We start from the raw sequence: 26,276 nt of genomic DNA, 5'->3' as shown, positions 1-26,276 counted from the left end.
GTGAACCAGTGGTTGGAAGGTCTCTGTCTCCTTCTATCCTCTCTGTAATTCTGCTTTTCTGATAAAAATAAATAGATAAATGTTTCAGCATAACTGCCATTTGGTCATTTTTCAAAGAAAACATCCATTGGGTCTATAACTCAGTCATCTGGGGGGACCAGAGTGGTTTGTGACCTTCCCATCCCTCAGCCACAGTCGCCTGTCACACAGCCGAGGATGGTTGCACAGTCACCCACTCTCTTTTCACCCCTGTCTGCGCCAAGGGCTGGTTTGCTTGCCAAGGCCTTTATTGCACAGAGCTTGTTTGTCATCCTTCTCTAGGCTGACTTGCCTGAAAGCAGTCACCTGCTGTTGAAGCGTTCTCTGTGAACTAGCTGGCATCTGCACACGGAAATTCAGGATACGTAGGGATGGTGAGGGTTGGAAGGGGCGTTTATAATCCCAGGGATGTTAGTTTAGAATGATGGCCTGGTCTTGTGACTTTCCCATCAGGTGCTGCTTCAACCAACTATTATGTAATAGAAACTGATTTATAATCTAGTCAGCTGTAGCTTTCTTCTCTCCCAGTTTTTTCCTGGTCACTTTGTTGCAGAACCCCGAAAGAATCAGCCTCCCGTCGCAGTTGTGTCACCCCAGTTCCAGGAGATCTCTCTCCCAACCACGTCCACCGTGATTGATGGCAGCCGTAAGTACTTATCCAACTGTGATATTCTAGAACTGTACCTGGGTGGAAAACCCTGGTAGAACATTCGGGGCCAGCCTTGTCTGCATTCTGTATTAGCCAGGTTATGGGAAGACTGAGCACCTGAAACAACTGTTAGGAAGTAATAAAAACAGTCATCCTATTTCAAATTCCCAAGTGATGTGTTTGAAATAATAGTTCTGAGATTGTGAGAGAGTGGGATTTTGCATATATTTAGCATGATTTTAGTTGAAATTCCCTGGTTTTCAGAGTTGTTTGCACAGAGTTGCCTTTCTTGGTTATCAGCACGTGATTAGTAACTGAGAGCCCTGGCTGCTCTCACCCAAGCCCATCACTGTCAGGTCCTGCTGGGAGACCCAGGCGGTATTCTCCACAGTCCCAGCTGCTCTCACCCAGTGAGTGACGTGACATTTCGGGGGGGTCTTTGCCCTTGATCCTGGCTCAGATTTCTACCAATCCTCTCACCAGTATTTGCTTGGTTTCTTTGAGACCCCCTGAAGGCCTGATACGGTAACTGTCTTGGCACCAGCAATGATTTGTTGGCTGAGAGTCACTGCTTTATCAGAGAGCTCTCCAGAAAGGTTAAGCATTTCACATCAGTAATTCTGGCAAGAGGAGGAGACTAAGGGGATAGACGCCAAGAGGGAAAAGAAAGAATAGATAGAAGCCCTTGTGATGGAGTGGAGTAGAAAGGGTTCCCATTGTGCCGTAGTATTTTGTAGTGTATAGGTCAAAGTTAAATAATCTGTAAAAGGACACAGTGAGAATGATACCATGGCCATTCTCAGCTATCCAGTTTTCCTCCAGACAACCAATAGAGGTGTTTTATTACCCTTCCAGAGACAGGTTAGTTACATGCTAAGAGATCTATACATAGTTGTTAGTCTCCTTTTTTAATACAAATGGTAATACATTATTTGCACAATTACCTATGACGCTTATTTCTATATGTTGCAACATTTTTCTCATATATAAAGTCCTTGTTTATTTTTAAAAAAGAATTCATAGCATTTCACTGTATGATTGTATAATTTCATTGTTTGAATTTTTGCTTATTTGCATCAGTATCAGTTGAAGATTATTTAGATTATTTTCACTTTTTTGCTGTTACAGTGTTACCATGTTAATGATCTTGTGAATTTTATGTTTAATGCCTGCTCAGGTGTATCTGTACAACAAATTTCTAAAAGAACTGCAGAGGCAAAGATAAATACCACTAAATCACTTATTATGGAGGTTCTATCAGTTTATGTATTCAGCATGGCTAATGAGAGGGCATCTTCGCACTTTTATCCATTTAATAATGTTATGATACTTTTGTGGTTTGTTTTAATCTGATAGGTTAAAAGTAATGTTTTAAATATGATTTTGATTTGCATTACTTTTAAGTGAGGTTGAGTACCTTTTCTTGTGTTAAGAATTACTGATTTTCTATTTTTCATAGAGTAGCATTTTAAGCAGAGATTGACTGTATTGGAATCTTTGGCAAATTAGGCATTGGAATATTCACAGAGGGGCAGAATGACCCAATATTCCCGTGGAAGAAGCACTCTGGAGAGAGAGGAGAGCCCATGGTTTCTCGAAGCTTTCCCAGCTTCAAATCTCTGGGTGTTTGTCCTGGTTTGTTTAAACTGGATGAGTGCTGAGACCCAGTGTTCTCTTGTAACTGATGTTTCTTTATGGTCCAGAAAGCACTGATGATGATAAAATTGTCCAGTACCATTGGGAGGAACTGAAAGGGCCTCTGAGAGAAGAGAAGATTTCTGAAGATACAGCCATATTAAAACTGAGTAAGCTCGTCCCTGGCAACTACACTTTCAGGTAAATCAGGGTTTAGATTCATATTTAACTGATGCCATGTTTGTTTGTCTCTGAGGGGTTTTACATGCTTATGGGAAAAATCCACATTTACTCTGGGGTTGGTTGATTGTACAATCATCCCTTAGTATCAACAGGGGACACTCTTCCCAAACCCCACAAGATATCAGAATCCACGTTTGCTCAGTTCTCCTATATAACTGGTATAGTGTTTGCACCTGACTTTCACTCAACCTCTGGTATACTTTTAATGATCTCTAGCTTGCTTATAATGCCTAATACAATGTAGATGCTATGGGAATAGTTGCTATATTTTATTACTTAGGAAATAATAAGAAGAAAAAAGTCTGTACATATTCAGGACAGACATTATTTTTTAAGAGACAGGTTGATTGCATTTATGGGTGTGATGGGCTAACCATACAGCCTTTGGTTTCTTTGGTTTTTGAGCCCTGTACTGATCGTAACGTCATCTGAGGGGGCAAAGGTGCTTGTACAGTAGGTCAGGATCTACCACACCTAACCTCTTTAAGAGCTTTATCTTGCATATCTTCAAAATTTTTCTTGTCACGGAGTGAAAGGGCCCAGTCATTCTCTGCCTTTTCTTAGGCACAATTTGGCAGGGACCTGTCCCCATCCTGTCCTTTCCTCTTGGCATGCTGCCGCAACTGAGGGACCTCAGTGGTTGGTGTAAATGTGGTTTGTAGTCTCTTTCTCTGTTAGGGCTTTTGGGAGGCTTTAAAAAAGGACTTACTTATTTATTTAAAAGAGTGACAGTGCGAGAGAGATAAGGAGAGAATCTTTTATCTACTGGTTCACTCCTAAAATGCCTGCAATAGTCAGGGCAGGGCCCGATAGAAGTCAGGAGCTCCATCCAGGCCTCCTACATGTGTTGCAGGAACTCAAATACTTGGACCATCATACTCTGCCTTCCTTGGCACATTGGCAGCAAGCTGGGTGAGAAGTGGAATTGCCAGTGGGCCTGCGATAGCGTAGTGGCTAAATCCTCACCTTGCAACCACCAAGATCCCATATGGGAGCTGGTTCATGTCCTGGCTGCTCCACTTGCCATCCAGCTCCCTACTGTACTGCTTGTGGCCTGGGAAAGCAGTAGAGAATGTGACTCAAAGCCTTGGGACCCTGAATCCACATGGGAGATCCAGGAGAAACTCCTGGCTCCTGGCTTCAGATCAGCTCAGCTCCAGCTGTTACAGCTACTTGGTGGGCGGACCAGAGGATGGAAGATCTTACTCTCTGTCTCTCCTCTCTGTAAATCTGCCTCTCCAATAAAAATAAATACATCTTAGAAAAGGAAAATGGAATAGCCAGGACTATTCCAGTATAGGATACAAGCCAAGCAGCCAGTTAACCCACTGCATTACACCTGTCCCTTTTTTTTTTTTAAAGGTTTATTTTTATTATTTTTTCATTGGAAAGGCGGATATACAGAGAGGAGAGACAGAGAGGAAGATCTTCCGTCTGATGATTCACTCCCCAAGTGAGCGCAACGGGCCGATACTATGCCGATCCGAAGCCAGGAGCCTCTTCCGGGTCTCCCACGTGGGTGCAGGTTCCCAAAGCCCTGGGCCGTCCTCTGCTGCTTTCCCAGGCCACAGGCAGGGAGCTGGAAGGGAAGCGGGGCTGCCGGGATTAGAACTGGCGCCCATAGGGGATCCCGGGCGTGCAAGGCGAGGACCTTTAACCACTTGCGCCACAGCACCGGGCCCACCTGTCCCTTTTTTGAGAATCTAATGCAAAAGAAAGAGCTTTGGGAATTAGTGGTGACATTCTAGAATGTAATTGGTAAGGCTTAAGCAGGCTTAAGAGTAATCCCTATAACATAATTTCTTGTGTTACTTGTACGTAAGTATCACACAAATAGAATTCGTTGATGACACATCATCTTTTTACAGCTGAGAAAAATGAGTACTTAGTAACTTCTTGTATTTGGTAACTTGCATGAGGTCACGCAGCTGGAACTCAAATGCCATTCGGCCTCCTTTGCATGGGCCTTGTATGAGAGTACTGCCAAAATGGAACTAGAAGACAATCTTATTGGAATACAAAATGTTTGAAATCCACACTGTTTTTTCCCCATAGTATGAATTTCTGTGACCTTTTTGAGGCCTCCCTGTGTTTCGTTCCTTCCTCTTTGACCTCCCGAGGGAAGCATGTGGCTCTGCTCTCTCCCTGTGTGCTCAGTGCCCGTCTCCGCCCCTTCCCATGCTGTGGCCTGTGGCAGCTGATTCCCAGGGATCTCTCTCCCCGTGAATCTGAGATTGGTCAAGTCTTACACTACTAGGGACCGAGATGAGTTTCCTAGCACGACACTTACATAGAAATCAATTTGCAAGTTCTGACTTGGAGCACTCCTGTGGACTCTAGGCTCTCGAGAGTGACAGGTGGCTGCCGGGACCAGATGAGAGCCTTGTAGGTGGCTTACCCTAGACATCTGTGGGGTTTTTTTCCCCACCAATTTGTAATATCAGAAATTTTTCCATTTATAGTTTTAGAAAATTATAATAATGATGACTAGCATTTCTTGAAAATATTTACCATATATGCTAAACGCTAGTCTGAGTTCCTGTTTGCAATGTCTCGTTTAAACCTTGTAACGGATCATGAGATTATGATGGTTATTTTCATTTTGTACATTAGAAAATTTTAGCACAAGAGGTTAAGTACTTTGTCCAAGGTCACACAGCAGTCTAACTCCAGGTTGTAAGATTTGACTCCAGTGTTAGCCCACAGCTTTTTCGGTAGATTGGGGTCTTAGACCCATACTATTTCCCTAACTTTTAGTTCTTTTTTTCTAATTGATGATGGGATTGGAGTAGATTAGCACTGTGAATCAATCTAACTGCGTCTCACTTTTTCCTCTCTCCTACTTGTACCCAGCAGTGGCCACTCCCCAGCCCTGTGGTCAGGTGCTGTTTGAGATTCTTGGGACAAGCCAGGGAGTGCCCAAGGTGAAAGTCACAGCAGAAAGCGGCTGTTCTTTAGCTATCTTGGTATAACTTGCTTTTGTGTGACATACAAGTGAGATAGGTTAAAAAACAAAAGAAGCAAACAAGCAAACTGTGAAAACAATATGGAAACTGGGAGAAGGAGCAAAACTTCTGCACGTTTTCCTGTTTCTGATACTTGCTGGTTTATACAAGGATGTACAAGCTTTTGTGCTTTTCTACTAAAGGGTATGATTCCAAAACCCCCTTTCAGACCAAAGATTACAGGTGAGAAGGTGGGATGTGACCTCACAGATGTCTGGCTCCGTCTGTGGTTGGTGCTGAGAATCAAACACACCGCATGTCTTTTCTATGCTTATCCTCTTCCTGTCAGCAAAATGGAAGGAACCCAATCCTCCTTGCTTGCTTATGCTCACATTTTGAGGTGGCATGAGCAGCTTTAGGCTGTTCAGCTGGAAGGCATCATTTAGGTAAAAGTCTGCTTTTAAAAGAACATTTTTTTTTTATTCCTCTTGCAAATCTTGTTTCTCACTGACACAAACTGTGGAACTGTTGCGTAGGAGAATTCATTTCCTTCATAAGCTCCTGCCTTACCGTAGCCAGCCCTCCTAGTCCGTCAGGGGCTGTCTACTCAGGGTGTCCCTTCCTATGGTCTGCATGATGGCAGGACAGCCTGCTACAGCCTGAGTTTGTTCTTTTTAGTGGAGCGGCTTTGAACTCCCCAAGGTGAGAACCAGGAGCAATCTTAAGATGTGGTGTCTGAGCTTTGGAACTAGAGAACTAGGCTTGTATGGTAGCTGACCATGTAACCCCCGGGTAGTGTGCTCAACTCCTTTAAGCCTCGTATAAAGTGCAATGCAAGATGCCTCCTCCTGGGTGAGGGTCGTTCCAGGGGCTTCTACGGTTTCAGCAGGCAACAGAACCAAATGGTGCTGGAAACATATTGCCTGCATCCAGTCCCCAACCAACGACTGCCAAGCTCTGTGAGCCTGGGCCTGTCACGGTGCTGCTCTCTGCCTCAGTTCCCTCATCCATGTAGGGAGTCAAAGGAAGATGATACTTGGTAGAATTGTAGCTGTTGCGCAGCTTTCATGACTGCTGTGCACTCCCCTGGATTAGTGTCTGGCACACGGTAAGCACTCAGTGTTAGTGTTTAGTGCCACCCCATGCACTCCTCGGAGCACCGGTTGGGGATTGGTCACCTTACCACCTTGGTGTCTCACTCCTGTCGGGTTAATTTCTCTTTCCTTAACCCCTTTTGTAATTGTACTCCTTTGTCCTAACAGCTTGACTGTAGTGGACTCTGATGGAGCCAGCAACTCTACCACTGCCAACCTGACAGTGAACAAAGCCGTGGATTACCCCCCTGTGGCCAACGCAGGCCCCAACCAAGTGATCACCCTGCCCCAGAACTCCATTACCCTCTATGGGAACCAGAGCACCGATGACCACGGTATCAGCAGCTATGAGTGGTCCCTCAGCCCAAGCAGCAAAGGAAAGGTGGTGGAGATGCAGGTAGGAGGCCATGGTCTCTGCCTTCCTCTCCTAGGGGAAGGAGAATTGCTGGGCTCAGTTACCTTTCCAAAGCTTAGTTCTGCTCCATTTGTACTGCCAAAGTCAGCTTTATGAGTGGACCATTTAGATTATAAGAAGATCCTAAAAATAATTTTTTTTTTAAAAAATTAGGAAGCTTTGGTTAGCATGTTCAAGGAAATTCTCTCTTTCTGTAAGATTTATTTATTTATTTGAATGGCAGATTTACAGAGAAAGAGAGAGGGAGGGAGGGAAGGGGGAGAGAGAGAACCTTCCATCCACTGGTTTACTCCCCAGGCAGCCCAGAAGCCATATAGGTCTCTCACAGAAGTGGCAGGGCCTGTACACTGGGGCCATCTTCCACTGCTTTGGCCAGTTACATTAGAAGAGAGCTGGATTGGGAGTGGAGCAGCTGGGACTTGAACCAGCACTCATAATGGAATGCTGGCAGCACAGAGAGCAGCTTTGGCTTTACCTACCACACCACAGTGCCTGCCAGCCCCTCAGGAAAATCTATCTTAAGAATTAGAGAAAAAGCTGAATGAAAAATGTGGTTGCTTTGGATGATTCCAGAGAGTCAAAAGATTTAGGAACTATAAGGATACAAATCTGATTGAATGTTGTTAGAAATAGGAGGGACCAGCACTGTGAGATAGTAGGCTAAGCCTCTGCCTGCAGAGCCAGCATCTCATGAGCACTGTTTCATGTCCTGGCTGATCCACTTCCAATCTGGGAAAGTGGAGGAGAATTGGAGAATGGCTCAAGTCCTTGGGCTCTGCAGCCATGTGGCGGACTTAGCAGAAGCCCCTAGATCCTGGCCCGAATAACCTCACCTGCAATCATCGCAGCCACTTGGGGAGTGAACCAGCAGATGCAAAATCCTCTCTCTCTCTGTCTCTCCTTCTCTCTGTAATTCTGCCTAAGGGGGGAAGAAATCTTTTTTTTTTTTTTTTTTTTTTTTTTTAAGAAAGAAATTGGAGAAGATTGTCTTACTGGAAGTTGGGTATCTTCTTTCCTGAGAAGGTCAGATCAGACAAATAGATGAAAACAGCTGGTGTATGCAGGGGCACAGGGGGTAGTTGTGGGGCCATCTCTTCTTCAGGATCAGCCAGTTGTTGCCACATGGAGGTGTAGTACCAGGAGTGTTTGGTAGTCCCAACTTCTCAAAAGAAGACAAAAATGGAGAACTTTATGTAAAATTTCTAACTTGTAAGATACTACAGGCCAAACAAAATGCCTACAAGCTGGATTCAGCCCACAGGCTGCCTGCCAGCTTTTGCCCACTGTTCTACAGGAAGCTCCTGCATTGGAATTTTGCCCTAAATTATTTATAATGTTCCTTCTAATGCTCAAGTTTCTGGATTTGAAGTTTGCTGTGAGCCCTGTATGTTACCTGGCAGATTGCTCTCATGCTGCAGAATCATACCAAGTCTTAGTAAGTCGACTTACGGTGTCTGGTTCAACAGTCACTACTTAGACTGAATTGGGAAGTAATAGCTCAGTACCAACTTGGGTTTAGAAAACTGGGTAAATCGATTCCACCAGAGTAGGGATTATTGCTGCGTATCATGCTCACAGCAATCTGTTTTCCCACTTCCATATTTACATGTGTAGGGTGTCAGAACACCCATCCTGCAGCTCTCCGCAATGCAAGAAGGAGACTACACTTACCAGCTCATGGTGACTGACACTATAGGACAGCAGGCCACTGCTCAGGTGACCGTCATTGTGCAGCCTGGTGAGTCCCATCCCTGTGGCACAGGCCTTTCTCATGGCTCCTCTCTTGAACCTCAGTGGGTGTAAGGTGTCTAAGAGGAAAGAAGCAGAAGGCACCAGTCCGTGAAACTTCTGGCAACTTCTGTTGTCCATTCTCCCTGTGCTTTCTTTTTGGCTGGTGATCCCAGCCTCTGTACGTGCCCTCCCTTGGCTAGTTATTGTGCCTTAGAGGGCACGCAGGAGATGCGGGCTGTGCCAGCATAAACTCTTCCATGTTTTCCAGTGGCCAGTGTGAAACCCATTTCCTCAGGAAAGCCCCACTTGGACACTCACATTCTTTCAGTGGCCCCTCGTGGCCTGGTACTGTAGCTCGCTTTATGCTCTGTTGGAGTTGTTTGGTACTTCTTAGTCTTACATTTTCCCCTGTGAGCTCCCTAACAGTATCCCTGTCTCCCACATTATGTGCCATTCCTGTGGGCTCACACACAGGGTTCCCATACCTTCCAGCACCCGTGTCCCATTGGGTCTTCTCCTTTCTCAGCCAAGTGGATTGCTTTTGACCTCCACACCTCTGTCTCCTAGAGAACAACAAGCCTCCCCAAGCCGACGCCGGCCCAGACAAAGAGCTGACCCTGCCGGTGGACAGCACAACCCTGGATGGCAGCAAGAGCTCAGATGATCAGAGAATTGCCTCCTACCTCTGGGAGAAGACCCAGTGAGTGTTGGTCCCAGGCTACAGGAGAGTCTGTTTGCATTTGTTCCCAAGTACCGACTTGCTTTGACAAGCCCATCCAGTGGGAATACTGAGAAAGACATGCTTGCAGTCCCACATGTCCTCTCTAAGAAAGCAGTTTTATAGATAATTTTTTATAAGAAAAGCAGGACTGTTTGCCATCAGCTATGCCAGGTAGTACCACAGGAGCCTAGTGTTTCTGCAGGTACAGCCCCTCTGCTGAAATGCAATGTTTAATTACACATGAGAGGCAGGATGGAAGGGGTAATGGAGCAGAAAAGTATTATTGCTCAAAATTAACAGGGCAATGCTGGCAGGTGGGGAGAAGGGGGCAAAGGAGCTATTAAGAGGAATCAAAAATTCAAATACAAAATCAAAGTATTACTCTGTTATTGTTTCCTTGAAGACATCATTTACCAATTTATGTTAGCCAGAGGCCAAAGGCTTTACTGAAATAATACTAATTAAGCTGAAATTGCCTGATTGCACCATTCCTGCTTCTCACAGTTTCTTTGAGTTCCTTTAAACCGTAACAAATGGAACTCGAATTATATGCAGAATCCCACAGGAAGCAAAATAAGCCCAAGGGGAAGCTAAAAGCATTCTCCATTTCCGAAGGTAGCAGCCATTGTACAGGCTGGGTTTTCTGTTTGTTTCTGTTTTGTTTTGTTTTTTGACGAGGCACACTAGAGATGGGTGGAACGGGTGTAATCTGACTGGAAACCACTTAACTGCGTTGGTTTCTAGAAATTATCTCCCTCTGCTCTTGTTTCTCTATTACAGAGAGCGTGCTCTTCCTCAGCCCAGTATGCTTTTATTATAATTGCTTATTGAAGATACAGCTGGTAAACCTTTCAGCCGGGTTTTGTTAGCACTAAGCAGAGATCAAGCTCAGCATTGCTTTTGAGAGGAGACTGTGTTTCAGGAGATGCCTCTAGGGTCAGAGGTTCTGAATCTAATAAGCCCAACAAAATAAAGCAAACGCTGGTGTCTGCAGATTTCGCTGGCTCTTGTGTAGTTTTCCACACAGTGTGGGACATTCAGATGCTAGTGCAGAAGGGCTGCACTTGCTCCCTGCAGCCTTGTGCTCCGATGGCCCCTAGGGGAGGCAGGGAGCCAGGCCCCCTGCCCTCTGGCCCTGCCCCAGCCCTGGAGGGAGCCTTTCGCTGATGGAGCTGCTGAGAGGATGGCTTTGTCCTGAGAGTGCCTCTGCAGCCTTGGCTCATTGCCTTCAGGAGGGATTTGGACAAGTGTTAAAGAAATGTACACTTTGCTTCTTTACTGAGCCGAGCTAGTTACTGGGCCAGAAATGCTTTTCAGAAACTTTTTTTTTTTCTTTTTCAGAGGCAGAGAGAAAGAGCCAGAGAAAGGTGGCCTGCCCACCACAGTTGCAGCTAGGCCAGGTCATTGCCAGGAACCAGAGCTTGATCTGGATCTTCCCCCTGGGTGGCAGGATCCGTGTTCTTGAGCCATCTCCTGCTGCCTGCCACAGTGTGCGTTAGCAGGATGGGCTGTGGGCATCTGAACCACCAGACTGGACGTCTGCCCAGAAACCTCGCTCGAATGGTTATGCTGATTTGTGCAGAGAGGTTTCTTCCTTTTACAAATTGGAACAGTGAGGGATTCTAGCTTTCAGAAGCTGATGTAAAGGATAAGACTAAGACATATTTGAACACTAGGGAAGTGAATTTTGTGACCAGCAGGGAGCTTGTTGTTTGGGATCAAGTGGCACTTTGTCCAAATGGAATATTTTTAAATGTGTCCTGCTGAAGCCTGGGAAACAGTAGTTTTTGTCTTAGCAAAGGGAGTAGCTGTTTCCTCCTGCAAGATCAGGGTCAGGAGCGTGGACACAGGTCCCCCTCCACCCTGTGGTCACTGTCTTTCTCCAGGGGACCTGATGGGGTGCAGCTCGAGAATGCTAACAGCAGTGTCGCCACCGTGTCTGGACTGCAGGTGGGGACCTACGTGTTTACCTTGACTGTCAAAGATGAGAGGAACCTGCAAAGCCAGAGCTCCGTGAACGTCATTGTCAAAGAAGGTACGTCCCTGCCTCTGGCTTGGGTGACAGCTGAGGCATCTTGTTCGCTTCAGTGGCTACAGAATGTATTAGAACGAGGTGGGGCAGAAGGGTGGCAAGAGGGCAGTAGGTTTTTTGCTTTTCTAAAACAACCTTTCATTGAGAGTGACCGTAGGGTGACCTTTTCACTTCCCTGCTGCCCTCTCTTCCCTTGCTCCCAGCTGACTACCCCGAACGGGTAAAGGATGGAGGGCTCTTCATTGGTGTTTTCATTTTGCCTCTTTGCTGAGTCTGTGACTCTGGCTGCAGTGACACCTGCTGGCAGGCCTGAGGATAACGACACTGCACTGCAGCCTCCTGTAGCCGCAGGCCCAGGCTGACTCAAGGCCAGGATGAGTTGACCTAGCTCTGGCTTGCAGGTGCAGTGACCAGTGAGCACCTGGGAGAGGGCCAGGAGCTAATAGTGGGAAAAACCATCAGATGTGCAGGCTGGGTACCTTGAGCTCCAGACCCATATACTGAGCTTAGTAATTACCGAGCAAACAAAGCATCAAACGGGCCCAGAATAGGAGAGAGTTCCCTGTCCTTTTTCTCTCATTAAGTATCAAGGCAGGAACCAAATACGGTGTTCAGTGACCAGCGCTTTAAGAGATTTTCAAGAATTGTTGGTGTTGATTCATGAAGCCCAAGCTCTCAGGCTTGAAATGACCTGGGCTTTTTGTTTACTCCTTCCTGTGCCCTGGTATCGAGACCACAGTTCTCTGGTGGGATGGGAGACCTACATACTATTGGTTACTATCATGGGCAGACACTGAAAAGATTTTGCCATTTAAGGTGCTGTTGGTACTTAACTTCCTGAGGAAGGAAGGCACCTTCCTTCTTCTGTAGAATGTCTATGATTTCAGTGATTCTCTTTGGTTAGAAATGAACAAACCACCTACAGCCAGGATAACTACGAATGTGGTGATTACCCTGCCCACGAACACAGCAGAGCTGGATGGCTCCAAGTCCTCAGATGACAAGGGAATAGTCAGCTACCTCTGGACTCGAGATGAGGGCAGTCCAGCAGCAGGGGTAAGTGTGCCAGGAGCTGGGGGTGGTGGCGAGTGGCCACATGAGGATTAGGTAACAAGATGGAGCCTAGGGGGAGACCAAGTATTTTAATACATATTTTTAAAGATTATTTTTTTTTACTTATTTGAATATCATAGTTACATAGAGAGGAGGAGAGACGGAGATCTGCCATCTCCTGGTTCACTTGCCAGATGGTCACAGGCCCGGACTGGGGCAAGCCAGAGCTAGGAACTAGGGGTTTCATCTAGGTCCCTTACATGAGTACAGGGCCCCAAGAATTTAGGCCATCTGTACTGCTTTCCCCAGGCACATTAGCTTGGAGCTGGCTAGAAAGTGGAGAAGCTGGGACTCTAACCAGTGCCCACATGGGGTACCAGCATTGCAGCTGGCAGCTTTACTCGCTGTATCCCAACGCTGACTCCATCAACATCTGTTTTAACCAAGAAGCCCCCAAATCCAATCTAGATTATTCTCTAAATGACTTGCTGAGTGTCATTCTGTATGCTAGGGTCCTCTGCCCTATCCTAACAGCTGTGGCCTGAGCTGCCCAGAGCTGAGGCAGTCCAGCCAGGATGGGGGTGGGAGGAGGTTCTGTGCTGGCAGAAGCAGGCAGGCACTCCGAGAAAGCAACAGAGTTCTGTCCTGCAACTGGCTGTGTTGTGCGACCCTACAGGAGGTGCTAAACCACTCTGACCATCACCCCGTCCTCTTTCTTGCCAACCTGGTCGAGGGAACCTACACCTTTCACCTGAAAGTGACTGATGCAAAGGGTGAGAGTGACACAGACCGGACCACAGTGGAGGTGAAGCCAGGTAAGTTCCTTCTGTGATGAGCCTGTCAGGGCCTCTGTCCTGAACTCCTTCCCCTCAGCCAAGACAGAGCTGGATGGCATATGTGCTGTCACCTGGAGTCCGGAGATCCCGAGCTAAGGAATCCTCAGGGACTGACCCAACAGCAACCCTCCTCCCCATGCAGACACCCCATGCCCCTGTTCCCGCTCAGCTCAAATGGAGAGACAAACTCCGAGAGGGCAGGGCTTGCTCAACGTCACACAGCGGTTGTGTCAGAGCCAGGCCTCTGTGCCCCTCGTCTAGCCCTTTCTCAGCACGTGACTGTGGACAGTGGGCCCAGGGTACTCTGGGAACATGAGCTCATGCTGTCCCATCAGCTTCCAGCTGTGAAGCTTCAGGCCTTACCTAGCATCCCCAGACAGGTAAAGCAGCTAACATCCTGTGCTTCCTTGAGAGATTCAGAAATAAGCTGTCTTCCTTAATAGAGCCATGTTTTTGTTTTTGCTTCAAAGCTAATTTGGTGATAAGGAAGAACTGAATGTGGAGGTGGGGAGAACTTTATAAATCACTGGGCTTCTGATGAGAAGGCATTAACTTCAAACCTCCTCTTGATGATGTACAGATGACGGAGATGGGATGGTACCTCTGTCCTTGTCCTGGCTCAGAAAGGACAGCAGATGAGATGCTGTGAAGTCCCCTTAGCTTGGAGACTCACAGACAGCCTGCTGATGGTGTGGAGTACACATGCAAACAGGCAAATGGCACGTCTGAGTATGTGAATAGCACGTTCCGAGCATCCACCTTTTACTCCCACGTGTAGAGCACTCTTTGGGACATATCCATAAGAAAAGCACACTCGACCCACAGTTCTAGGGTTTAAAAAGTCAGTGCAGCTGTGTGCCGGTGCCCAAGGAAATCCTGGTTTCTTGGCCTGGATTTCCTATGGTCGCTGAACTGGAACCTGGAGGGCAAGATGCCCTCCTTTCCCCTCCTGAGAGGAGCTGAGAGGGAGTTTTTCCCCGGAGTAGACAGAGCTCAGTGTGTCCCCAACAGTGACTGAGTCAGGAGAGGGTGCCTGCTTTGTGCCATGTAGGTGGAGATCCCAGCCACACCAGCCCAGCAGAGGCTGTGTAGTGTCGATGGCTCAGAGTTCCCCTCTCTTCCTGCTTCCCCTCCCTAACCCCTCCTGAGACCCCTCTAGCCTGTGTGCAGTCACCCACAGATAGCCAGGAGAACGGGCATGCTCCTCCAGCCAGCCCCAGTGCCCAAACAGGGCCCTTCCACTCAAAGAAAGGCCAAATGCCTTTGTTCCACAGCACATGCACCCTGGCTGGCAGGGCTGCATTCATGCTCCAATTCTAAAGCCATGACTGGTCCACGTGCCTTCCAGATCCCAGGAAAAGCAACCTAGTGGAGATCATCTTGGACGTCAACGTCAGTCAGCTCACTGAGAGGCTGAAGGGGATGTTCATCCGCCAGATTGGGGTCCTCCTGGGGGTGCTGGACTCCGACATCATTGTGCAAAAGATTCAGCCGTACACGGAGCAGAGGTAGCTGGGCAATGCCTGGGGGGAGAAAAGGAAAGACCAGGGCTCCCTGGCCTTCTGGAGCGAGCCGAGAAGCAGCCTGGACAGGCAGGGAAGGGTGGGTCCTCCAGCCAGCAGTCCCTCACGGCATCTGTCTCTGCCCTGGTCCCGCTCACTCACTCTGTCCCTAGACACTCAATGGGGTATGGACAGGGGTGGAGGAGATCTGCTCTTTTGGAAGCCCATAGTCTGTTTCGGGACAGTCAGGTGCACATAGCGCATACAGTCCACCCTGCGTAGCATCATGGAAATGCACAGGCGGGAACAGTTAAGTCTTCCCGAAGAACGAGGGGGCAGGGGGTGAAACTTCCCAAAGCTGACCTAGGGAAACCAGGTGCAACTTCAGGTCCAGGTCCCATGATGTGAAAGGGTAGCATGTCTTCAAGAAGCAACCATCTGGTGCAAAAACCCCAGGGTGGGATATGAGGCTGGCTGTGGAGACACCAGAGCTGTGCACGTTAGCTCTGAATGTCTGCCCAGGAGGACCCTCGTTGCTTGGTTGTGTGTGTATATGAGGGGTGCTTGTTTTATTTTTAAAGCAAGGAAATCCTTTAAAAAAAATTTTTTTTTTCTGTAAGAAGGCTAGATAAAAATAGGGAGAAACTGCGGGCTAGAGAACCAGTCAGAAAGCTTCTAGAATAGTCCAGTTGAACAGGCGTAAAACCTGAATTAAGGTGGTGTTAGAAGGGAAAGAGAACTGGAGGTGCATCCACGGGACATGGTGGTCGGCGGAGTGCCGTTGGTGAAGCAGTGATGCCAAAGGTGTCGGTGCAAGTCTGAAGAGCTAGCCCAGGCCGTCTGCCCGGCTGGAGGGACAAAGGGAACCTGTTTGCGCTGGTGAGCCTGGGTGTATTGCAGGTACAGGGAGAGATATGCCACCAGACACTTCCAGGAGGATTCTGGAACTTGGGTGGGAGGAAGAGCCAGAGAGACGTGGAGTCACCCGCATATGCGCAGGGGTCACAAGCATGAGGATGGAACAGTCCCTAATGGGAGAGTGAGGAGGGAAGGACAGAACTATGGAGAAGAACACCAGTATTTCAGAGGACACAGAGAAAGAGGTAGCAGAGGAAACGAAGATCAGTCAGGGAGGTGGGAGGAAGGCCAGGAGAACACCTGTCCGGGACAAATACGTGAGCCTCGGGCGGACTACCAGGAGGTGCAGAGGGAGAAGCTGTGGAGGGGACAGGGGTGGTCCGTAACAGACAGCTGAAGGTCTTGGGGTCCAGCGCAGGAGAAAGGAGGAGGTGCCGGTGTGGGTGTGATTGTGTTGGTCCAGTGTCCTGGGTTCCATCTGAGGGGGTGGGAGGGAAGTTAGAAGCAGCTCTGGGGAAGGCTGCAGAACTGGGGTTCCAGCTGAGGGCCGAGGCAGCAGGTGACAGAGGTTCCAGACTCTGCAGCAGACATGCCGGAAGCTTCTCTGAGCTTTTAACCTGAGCCCCCACCCCTGACCTGCAGCCAGGAGGGGCTGTGCACCCAGGACACCTCAGCCCCTCAGCTGGCTGTGATATGCACTGGGCCTTGCAGGCTCCGAGGCAGGGTGATGAGGCCTTTTTGTTTTTGCTTAAGCTGTACTCACAACTCAGACACAGAACAAGGGCAATGGCTTGTGGTTTGTTTGTTTTGTTTTGCTTTTTGGTAATAGTTATGTGAACGGCAGTGTTAACAGAAAAAAAGGAAAGTGAGACAGAGAAGGAGATATCTTCCATCTGCTGAATCATTCCCAGAGCCAGGCCAGGCCCAAGCCAGGAGGCTGGAGCTCCATCCGGGTCTCCTAGATGTCAGGGACCCAAGCACTCGGGCCATCTTCTGCCCTTTCCAGTCCTATTAGCAGGGAACGGAATCAGAAGTGGAGCAGCTGGGACTCGAACCAGCCCTCGGGAGGGGTGCTAGCATCCCAGGCAGCTGCTTAACCTGTGTCACAGCACCAGCACTGGCCAGGTGGCTCTTGCAGAGGGGGCCTAAGGAAGAGAGAAGGATGTGAACTCCTTTGGGTTCTGGTTTGGGTGGATTGACTTAGTGTAGGAATTCAGGGGCAGCATGTTGCAGGAGCAAGAAAACACGCCCCAGTGGGCAAGCCTGAGGGCCTTCCACTCACGCACGCACGCGCGCACACAGCTCTGAACTGTACCCATCAGGGATCTCTGTGGCTGTGGGAGTTACTCTACCTTTCTGAGCCCATTTCATCACCTGTGAAAGTACCAGTATCTGCTACTGAGGGGAAAATGAGATCATCTTGGTGTGGTCCCTAACATGTAGTACTCCTTTAAAGGGTTTTGCCCCATGTCGGAGGGCTCTGTGGACGATCGGGGTAGATATTGTCATAAGCGTTTGCGCGTGGAGATTGGCCACACAGGAGAGGCGTGGGGAGAGGAGATAAAGATTTGAGGAGCTTTGATGTAAAGACAGAAATGGATCTATAAACATGGATAGGGAACCAGGCAAAAGCAAGGGGAAGCACGTTTCTTGATTCTGGAATTCCTAATGCCCCACTCAGCCTCACTGTACAGCAGGTTCCTGAACTTTGATGTGTGACACACACAACATCATCCTGTCCATTTGGGACCTTGGGATAGAGACAAGCGGCCCTGGTGGCCCAGGGCAGTAGGATCCACAGGCCCCACCCAGCCGTGCCACCTGTACAGGGCATTGAGATCCGAGCAGGACTGACATGGAGACTGGATCCTGTGCTGCTCAGATGTGAGCCTGTTTTGTCTCAAACAGAAAATGATCATCTGGACTGGCCACACCATGGCGTTGCTTTTGTTGTTATTGTCATCACAGCCGTAGTTTTGACTTGTGGATAATCTTTAGTGCACTTTACAAAGCGCAGCAGTTTGTCTTACAAGCAACCCAGGAGGAAATCCAGCAGCACCACTGGCTTAGCCTTAAAAAGGCTGGCAACAAGAATGTAGCCCCAGCCTGAGCCCTGCTTTTTTCATCCTGTAGCTGGCCATTTGCAATGGGTACTCCTGTTAGCCCGGCCAGCTAGAAGTATTAAAAAAAATTGTGGCCCAGTGAGGTGGGCTAGCAGCTAAAAGTCCTCTCTTGAACATGCTGGGATCCGATATGGGCACTGATTCTAATCCCGGCAGCCCTGCTTCCCATCCAGCTCCCTGCTTGTGTCCTGGGAAAGCAGTCGAGGATGGCCCAAAGCTTGGGGACCCTGTACCTGCATGGGAGACCTGAAAGAGGCTCCATGCTCCTGGCTTTAGACTGGCTCAACTCTAGCCATTGCGGTCACTTGGAGAGTGAAACAGCAGTGCATGGAAGATCTTACTCTCTGTCTCTCCTCCTCTCTGTATATCTGACTTTGCAATAAAAAAGAAAATAAATCTTTTTTTTTTTTTTTAATGTGCTGGTTTATAGAAAGGCAGAGAGAAATACCAATCTTCCATTCACTGGTTCCCTTTGTAAATACCTACAGCAGCCCGGGCTAGGCCAGGCTGCACCGGGAGCCAGGAACCACTCTCCGCATGGATGGCAGCATCCTGAGGACTGGGGCTGACACCTGCTGCCTCCTGCGGCACTCAGGAGCATCAGGCTGTCCTAGAAGCAGGGATGGGACTTGAGTCAGGCATTCTGGTCTGGGGAGGAGGCCTTCCTGGTGGCAGCTTAGTTGCTGTGACAGATGCCTGCTCCAGCTCAGGGTGCTTAATGGGTTTTGGGGTGGGCTTCATGACACAGCACTTAGGCCGCCTCTGGGGACTCCTGAGTGCTGTATTGGGTACCGCTTGAGTCTGGCTGCTCTGCTTCTCACCAGCTCTCTGCTAATGGACCTGGCAAGTGCAGAGGCTCCTGTCAGCCATGTGGGAGGCCCTGGGGAGCTCCCAGCGCCTGGCCTTGGCCTCACCCAGGCCTCACTGTTACAGGCCTTTGAGGTAAAGCAGATCAGTGGATGGAAGCTCTCATTCTCCATCTCTCCATCATTCTGCCTTTCGTAAGTAAGTAAATAAATCTGTAATCAAGAAGTGAAGGAATGGACTTTGGAGTCAGACATAACAGATTTGTGATCTGGCTCTGCTGTAATTAACTGTGTGACCTTGGGCAAGTTACCCCTCTGAGCTCCCGGTTGTCTCGGTAGACGGAGAGGACACCCATAACTCTGACCGAGTGTGCATACACTTAGAAGGTGCTGAGCACATGGCGCCTGTCGCTGCTGTGGCCGCGGACAGCTCCGGCTCACTCCTGCTGTTGCGTGTCTCCACAGCACCAAGATGGTGTTCTTCGTTCAGAACGAGCCTTCCCACCAGATCTTCAAGGGCCATCAGGTGGCAGCGATGCTCAAGAGTGAACTACAGAAGCAAAAGGCAGACTTCCTGATATTTGGAGCCCTGGAAATCAACACTGTCAGTGAGTGATGTGGGGGTGCAGGGGCATGACTATCCCCTCCCTTGAGTCCCCGTGCCCGGGGGCACACGGGCCCAGTCAGCCTGCATGGCTGTCATCAAGTGTCCCGAGTCACTGCTGGGTTCTGAACCTGGGGCTTGGAGAGAGGCTGCAGGGGCGCTGGGAGCTTGGACCAGGCGAGTTACTGTCCTTGGCCCGAGCCTCTTGATTGCACAGGTTGGCATCGGTGCAGGATATGTGACTTTGGGGCGAGAGGAATCACAAGTCACTTCATGTCCTCACATGACAGAATACCACGCTGATTACTTCAAAATTGAAACAGTGGTTAGATCCACTCCTAGGGCTTGTTACTTACTACTTTAATAGACACAGATTTCAAAACTTTGTGTTCTTACAGATTTCAAAGCCATGTTCAGTTTTAATTTCTTTCCTTTGTAATAATAAATGTGTTTTTTACTTGTGTAATTGCAATCTCCTCTAAGAGGGTGGGGAGGCCAAGGGAAAGCAGTCAGGGTGCCTGTCTGGCGGCCTCTAGCTGCTCCCATTTCATGGCCATGAACTGGTGACAGCAGGCCATGCACTGCCTGTCACAGCAATGGGGCAGGTGTCCTGGGAGCTTCCCCAGGGGGCAGCGGGGTGGCAGGCTTTGGGGCATAACCTCACAGCCCGTGACACCAGCTGGCCTTTTCCCTTCTCTGCCACCATCAGCGTGTCAGCTCAACTGCTCAGACCATGGCCACTGTGACTCGTTCACCAAACGCTGCATCTGCGACCCATTTTGGATGGAGAATTTCATCAAGGTGCAGCTGAGGGATGGAGACAGCAACTGTGGTAAGCTGCTGGGCGGACAGACGAGCCGCGCTGGCCGGCGGGCAGCTCTGTCTCCTGTGGGCAGGGTGGGGAGGCAGCCAGGAGAAACACTGCATGCCTCCTGAGGACTTCCGTGTGAAGCAGGACCAGCTGAAGCCTCCAAGTGTCTCTGCTGTGGGATCACCAGCACAGCTGATGCAGGGCTCTCGGAAGGGGCAGGGCCATTGGCTGGCCTCATGTGGGAGAAGCTGCCGGCAGCCCAGGGCAGCCCACACTTCCCTCCTGACCCCCTGCCCTGCCTTCTCTGGTTTTCTGGGCAGAGTGGAGCGTTCTGTATGTGATCATCGCCACTTTCGTCATCATTGTGGCCTTGGGAATCCTGTCTTGGACCATGATCTGTTGCTGTAAGAGGTAAGATGGCTTTCCTTCGGGGTTTACCTGGACTGCTGGTCACAAATCCATCCCTCTAGGAGGTAGTTAGCTCCTTCAGCAGGGAAGCACTGTGCGGGCGTCCTAGGCAAGATTAGGGTTGAGGACCCAGTGCAGTGGCCTAGCGGCTAAAGTCCTTGCCTTGAACACGCCAGGATCCCATATGGTCGCCAGTTCTAATCCCGGCGGTCCTGCTTCCCATCCAACTCCCTGCTTGTGTCCTGGGAAAGCAGTTAAGGACTGCCCAAAGTCTTGGGACCCTGTGCCCGCATAGGAGACCTGGAAGAGCTCCTGGCTTCTGGCTTCAGATCAGCGCAGCACCGGCCATTGCAGTCACTTGGAGAGTGAATCAGTAGACGGAAGATCTTTGTCACTGTCTCTCCCTCTCTGTATGTCTGACTTTGCAATAAAAATAAATAAATCTTTAAAAAAAAGATTAGGGTTGACCTGACACTCCCATCCCCAAGACCTGTGCAGGGAGATTTCTGCACTGCCACCACTGCCAAGGGCAGAAGCACCGCTTTGCAGCCACGGTAAGCAGGCAGGCCTGGCACTGGAGCTGGATCCCACCTCTAACCTGCACAGCACAGCCCAGTGTGCCATGGCTGCTGCCCTGCTGCAGGAGCAGAGAGCGAGGTGCGGTGGGCACGGCCCTTGTCTGAGGCTGCCAGCTCATGACGCAGCTCTTCACCTTCACAGCTGACCTCTTGTTCCGTCTTGATGCGCTTTCTGTGTCAGCCGTGTGCCACGCAATGGTTCCCTTTTATATCTTTGAAGATTTATTTATTTAGTTAGTTAGTTGAAAGGCAAAGTTAGAGAGGGAGAGACAAAAGAGAAAGATCTTTCATCTGTTGGTTCACTGCTCAAATGGCCACAATGGCTGGAGCTGGGCCAGTCAGAAGCCAGGAGCCAGGAGCTTCTTCTAGATGGCACTTGGGCCATCTTCCGCTGCTTTTCCCAGGGGTTAAACAAGGAGCTGGATCAGAAGTAGAAGTGGAGCAGCTGGGCCTTGAACCCACACCTGTATTGGGATGCTGGTGCCATAGGTGTTGGCTTTGCTTGCTATGCCACAGCACCAGCCCCAGTATTTTCTATTTCAGCGCACACAACCTTTTCTGATTTTACAGATGGAGAAACTGAGGTTCAGGAAAAATCTGTCAGAGGAGGCCTGATAGGGAGGGCCAAGGTCACCCTGGCGTATAACCTGCTAGACAGCTGAGGAAGCGATAAGGGTTAAGGAAGATGTTCACCAGCCAGCCAGTCACCATTTACAGCTGTGTTGGGGCAGCAGGTGCCTCCTCTCACCACCTCAAGCAGAGGGCTATTACTATTATTATTTTATTATTATTATAGAGGCAAAGAAAGACAAAGGTTTAGAGAGAGCCATCCCATCTGGTGATTCACCCCTCTAGTGCCTACAATAACTGCAGCTGGGCTGGGGCCAAAACTGGGAGCCAACACTCAACCTGCCGCCCCGCCCCCGTGGGGAGCAGGAGTTCAGTTGCATGCCACTGCCTGCTGGGATCTACTGGGGTCTGCTGGGGTGAGGAGCAGGAGCCGGGATGGAGCCCAGTGCTCTGCTGGGAGACGCTCGCATCCTGAAGGATGTCCTAACTGCTCGGCCATCTGCCCCACTTTGCATTCTGACGGGTCCATTGCTTGTGGTGCGATGCTTGCAGCTCCCGTGCCTTGTGCTTTGTCCCAACGTGCGCAGGGACCAAGTCACAGCGCAACTCCCCCCCCCCCCCCCGGCTGCTGAGTAAATGCAGACACCCCAGGGGGCAGCCCAGGCCCATGAGCCTCTGTCCTGAGCAGGATTGTGTATTTTAGGCAAAAAGGAAAACCCAAGAGGAAGAGCAAATACAAGATCCTTGATGCCACCGACCAGGAGAGCCTGGAGTTGAAGCCGACCCCTCGGGCAGGTAGGGCCCGGGTTCTGGGCATTCTGTCTGCGGGCTGAGCAGGTAGGGCCTGGGTGCTGGGGACTCCAACTGTGAGCAGGACAGGTAGGGCCCGGGTACTTAGCTCTGAGGGCTGGGCAGGTAGGGCCCAGGTGCTAGGCTGGGCGCTCGGTCTACAGGCCAGTAACATATTTGTGGGCAGGGCAGGTAGGGCCCTAGAGTGGACAGGGCCGCTCATGGCTGGGCTGGGACTGCATGGTGTTTCCTAGCTTGGAAAAGCATACCCCGGTCTGCTCTCCTCTAATCCGCTTGGCCAACACATCACGGTCACCTGGAGCCCTCCTCGGAAATGCATCTAGAATTCCCTGCCTCGCTAGCTTGTCATGCCTCTACCCAGAGCACCTTCTGTCCCATCCCCTCCTGCCTTTGGCAGTTCTTTACTCATCAGCCACAGCACTTTCTCGAAAACGTGAAAGAAATCAGCCCTGTAAACGCCCCTGCTGGCTCCCACTGCTCTCGGCAGCATCCACAGCAAGGTCCCCACAGACTCGTGCCCCCCAGCCCGGCGCCGGGGCTTCCGGGCAAGCTGGGGCTGGTGTGTTGGAGAAGGCTGCTGTTTGCTTGAGGATGGTTCTGGAGAGAGTTGAGGAAATGAGGCTGGAGGGTTGATGGGCCAAGTTGGGGAGAATTCTGAACGTTAGCTGGAGCAACCAAGCCTTTGTTCCGACACTGCACGGAAGTGACATCCTAGGAAAAGTGGCCTGGGGACAACTCAGAAGCTGCAGAGGGGAGAGGTTGCGGGGGGGGGGGGGGGAGGCCCCCAGAGGGCTGCGTGCAGTGGTTGGAGGAGGAGGTCATGAGGGGGGAAATAAGGAGTGTCACAGAACTGGGGAGCAGGCAGTCAGGCCGCCTTCCAGGAGCACAGGAGGACTGCATGGGTGACCGGAGGGGAGTCGGTGGGATAGTGAGACTGGAGCATGGATGGAAGGGTTGTCCCAGGCCCTAGGGCACGTGCGTGGACGGTAAGGTGGACAGAGATGGTGGGCTACCGAGGCCCCTATGGCTGAGCAGTAAAAGCAGAGAGGCAGGACAGTGGGGGGCGCTCTAGGTTTGGGGTTCCTGACCAGCCTCTGGAGGTGGGCCAAGGCAAGGCAGGAAAATTGTGAGGAGCACAGGCTCTTGCGGGGAGGAGGGGAGGGCGGGGGAGGCTGCAGGGCTGCAGAGGGGCCCTGCGTGGGAGGCTGGTCAAGGCCCGGGAGGGGGACGGGGAATGCACACCCAGGGGGCCTCGCAGGCTTCTTCCACTCCGATCAGCAGGGTGAGGGCGGGACTGTGCCACATGAAGCAGGGTGAGGCGGCAGAGGGAGTGCGGGGAAGGCCAGGGCCGAGCCAGAAGTAGCCTGGGTTTTGTATTGGTTTAATTTCTTTCATATTGGTGTTTTCGAAGCGATCTGTTTAAGTAGTTCAGGTTGAAGCATATGGAATTCCTGGTACTTTAGAATTTTTTGGCCTAGAAAAATAGCCCTTCTGATGTGGTTCTCCCTAATCCGAGCAGAAAATGGGAAGTGCAGCTGGGTGGGCTCTCACAGTGCCCCCCATGCTTCCTGGTGCCGACCCGCAGACCCCTCAACCCCTGGTCACCTGGCGTGTCAGGCTGGTGTGCGGGAGTGGGACTCGTGTCTTACTCTGTCCCCGTGTTGCGTGCAGTACTCCGTTCATCCCCGTGCTGACTGCTGCCGACATGTCTGCCCACAGGCAGTTCATGCGTTCCATTCTCTCTCTCGCTCTCTCTTTCTTTAAGATGGCATTACAGAGAGAGCTGGACACACACAGAAAGAGAGCTTCTGTCTGCTCATTCTCTCCCCTAAGTGCCACAGCACTGGCCATTTCCATTTTTCTCTCGAATGTGCTGCTGGGAATGACGACTGTGCCTTGGTGGACATGGATGTGGATGTCTGATGGGCGTGGGCTCAGGGTGGACTTGCTGAGTCACGGAGACATGTGTGTTGAGCTTTTGTTGGTGCACACACTTCTCGGCAGGCATGATTTGGTGGGTGATGTGCACCTGGTGCCTCAGGCTGAGCGACGGTGTGTGGTGGCCAGGCCTGGTAGACTGCGAGGAGCCCGTGTATCCTCTGGTACCCTCCCATGTGGCTGTGGGTGGGAGGCACCTGCTGCACGCTGGGAGGATAGGCTGAGCTCCCATCTGCAGGGCCTGTTCTCATCCTGGTCACTCTCCCTACTCCACTGGACAGGTGCAGGCTGCCTGCGCACTTCTGTGGTCCCGATGTTTTGCCATCTTGAGGCCAGCCGGCAGGTGGCGCTGCAGGCCTGTTCCAGAATGTGGGTGGGCCCATGTAGGCTCCAGACCCAGTGGAGTGCAGTCCTAGTGTGGGTCCTGGTGACAGGTATAGCTGGGGGAGGGAGGGGGGCCCTCAGCCTGTGCAGCCCAGAGCACTGCAGCTGTGCGGGAGGCAGAAGGGAGGGGCTGAGTAACCCCTGCAGCTGCTCCAATGTTGGGGAGTGGGGTCGCAGGCACCAGCCCGCTGAAGCTGCTTGGCTCACACAGTGTCTCGATTGGTCACTGCCATCGTTTATTTCAAAAGCCAAGGGCTACAGCAGGACAGAGGTGAACTTTCCTCCACGGCCACACGGGTGAGCCACCAGCTGCTGCCTCCCAGCGCGTGCTAGCAGGAAATTGGATCAGAGGCAGAGCGGCCAGCACTGGAAGCTGGCACTTCCATACAGCTTGCAGGTGTTGCGAGCAGGCAGACTCCTGTGCTGTGTGCCCCTGTCCCTGGTCACCTTTGTCAGAGAAGGGGCAGTCGCGCAGCTTTGCCTGTCGCTCGGCTCCTCTCCGTTCAGGAGGTCTGTCCTGATGGTCTGCTCTTCCCTACAGGCGTCAAGCAGAAGGGCCCAGCACCGAGCAGCAGCCTCATGCACTCCGAGTCGGAGCTGGACAGTGACGATGCCATTTTCACATGGCCCGACCGAGAGAAGGGCAAGCTCCCACACGGCCAGAATGGCTCGGTGCCCAACGGGCAGACCCCACTCAAGGTCCGGAGTGCACGGGAGGAGATCTTGTAGCTGCCTGGCCTGAGGCCTCAGGGCAGGGACTAGCAGTGCACAGCACCCAGGGGCCACTGCCACCCTCTGGCATCTGCTGATCACTCTGTGCCGTGCCCCGGAACTGTTGGTACCCAAACCCGGACACTCCAGGAACCATGAATGAAGCTGTGAACCAAGGGGCTGCTCCCCAAGCCTGTCCGGTAGGCCCCAGCCAGTGCACGCCCCAGGGCCTTGGTTCAGGTTGTGAGGCTGCTCCCAGGGCATGCCTGGTGAGTTACCCGCCCCGTGTGCCTGGCTGCAGCCGTTCGGCAGCCCTTGGAGGGTGTGGGAGGATGGCCTAGGGTGGGAGGGACCCCTGGCTGCTGGGCCGTAGGCAGATGGACACCCCCCTTCTCGGCCAGCACTTGCTGCTGCGGGGCTCAGGCCCCTCTCCTGGCTGAGACTGCATGGCCTTGGCAGGGAAGTCAGCCACGGCGTGTACCCTCTGTCCTCTCCCCAGGGCCCTGGCACAGGGTCTCAGGGCATGGGCACCTGCTCCCACGGGGCTTGTGGCTGCGCACAGGCAACCTTGACTGGAAAGATGAGTTCCCTGTCCTGGTGCCCACCACCCTGGTGCCTGGGGTTGGGGACTGGGGAATCAGGGAGAGACTTTTTAAAGAAACTTAGAATTTCTACTACTGCACTACTGTTGTGATGATTAAACTGGCTATTTAATTGTGTGTTGGCCTGCACTGCTGTGATCCTGCCTGCTCCCTGTGGGGGGCGCCACCTTGCCATGCC

At 50.9% G+C, this 26,276-nt stretch overlaps 1 protein-coding gene across 1 annotated transcript in view; it reads left to right on the top strand.

The window, feature by feature from the left end:
- Positions 1–25,661, top strand: part of KIAA0319L (KIAA0319 like) — a 109,021-nt gene extending 83,360 nt beyond the window's left edge. The window contains exons 8-21 of the mRNA XM_040974192.1: positions 593–685; positions 2,392–2,524; positions 6,774–7,002; positions 8,635–8,758; positions 9,319–9,451; positions 11,359–11,507; positions 12,409–12,560; positions 13,234–13,372; positions 14,742–14,901; positions 19,148–19,290; positions 19,996–20,118; positions 20,418–20,508; positions 22,357–22,448; positions 25,327–25,661. Of these exons, the coding sequence (XP_040830126.1) occupies positions 593–685; positions 2,392–2,524; positions 6,774–7,002; positions 8,635–8,758; positions 9,319–9,451; positions 11,359–11,507; positions 12,409–12,560; positions 13,234–13,372; positions 14,742–14,901; positions 19,148–19,290; positions 19,996–20,118; positions 20,418–20,508; positions 22,357–22,448; positions 25,327–25,514 (1,949 nt within the window). The 3' untranslated portion in view covers positions 25,515–25,661. The remainder of the gene's footprint in view (positions 1–592; positions 686–2,391; positions 2,525–6,773; positions 7,003–8,634; positions 8,759–9,318; positions 9,452–11,358; positions 11,508–12,408; positions 12,561–13,233; positions 13,373–14,741; positions 14,902–19,147; positions 19,291–19,995; positions 20,119–20,417; positions 20,509–22,356; positions 22,449–25,326) is intronic.
- Positions 25,662–26,276: the final 615 nt, after the last annotated feature.

The sequence above is a fragment of the Ochotona curzoniae genome, unplaced genomic scaffold, assembly GCF_017591425.1.
Source record: "Ochotona curzoniae isolate NIBS_2020 unplaced genomic scaffold, NIBS_Ocur_1.0 contig_2404, whole genome shotgun sequence".
Classification (NCBI taxonomy): domain Eukaryota; kingdom Metazoa; phylum Chordata; class Mammalia; order Lagomorpha; family Ochotonidae; genus Ochotona; species Ochotona curzoniae.
This window is presented reverse-complemented; position numbering and strand designations above follow the sequence as displayed.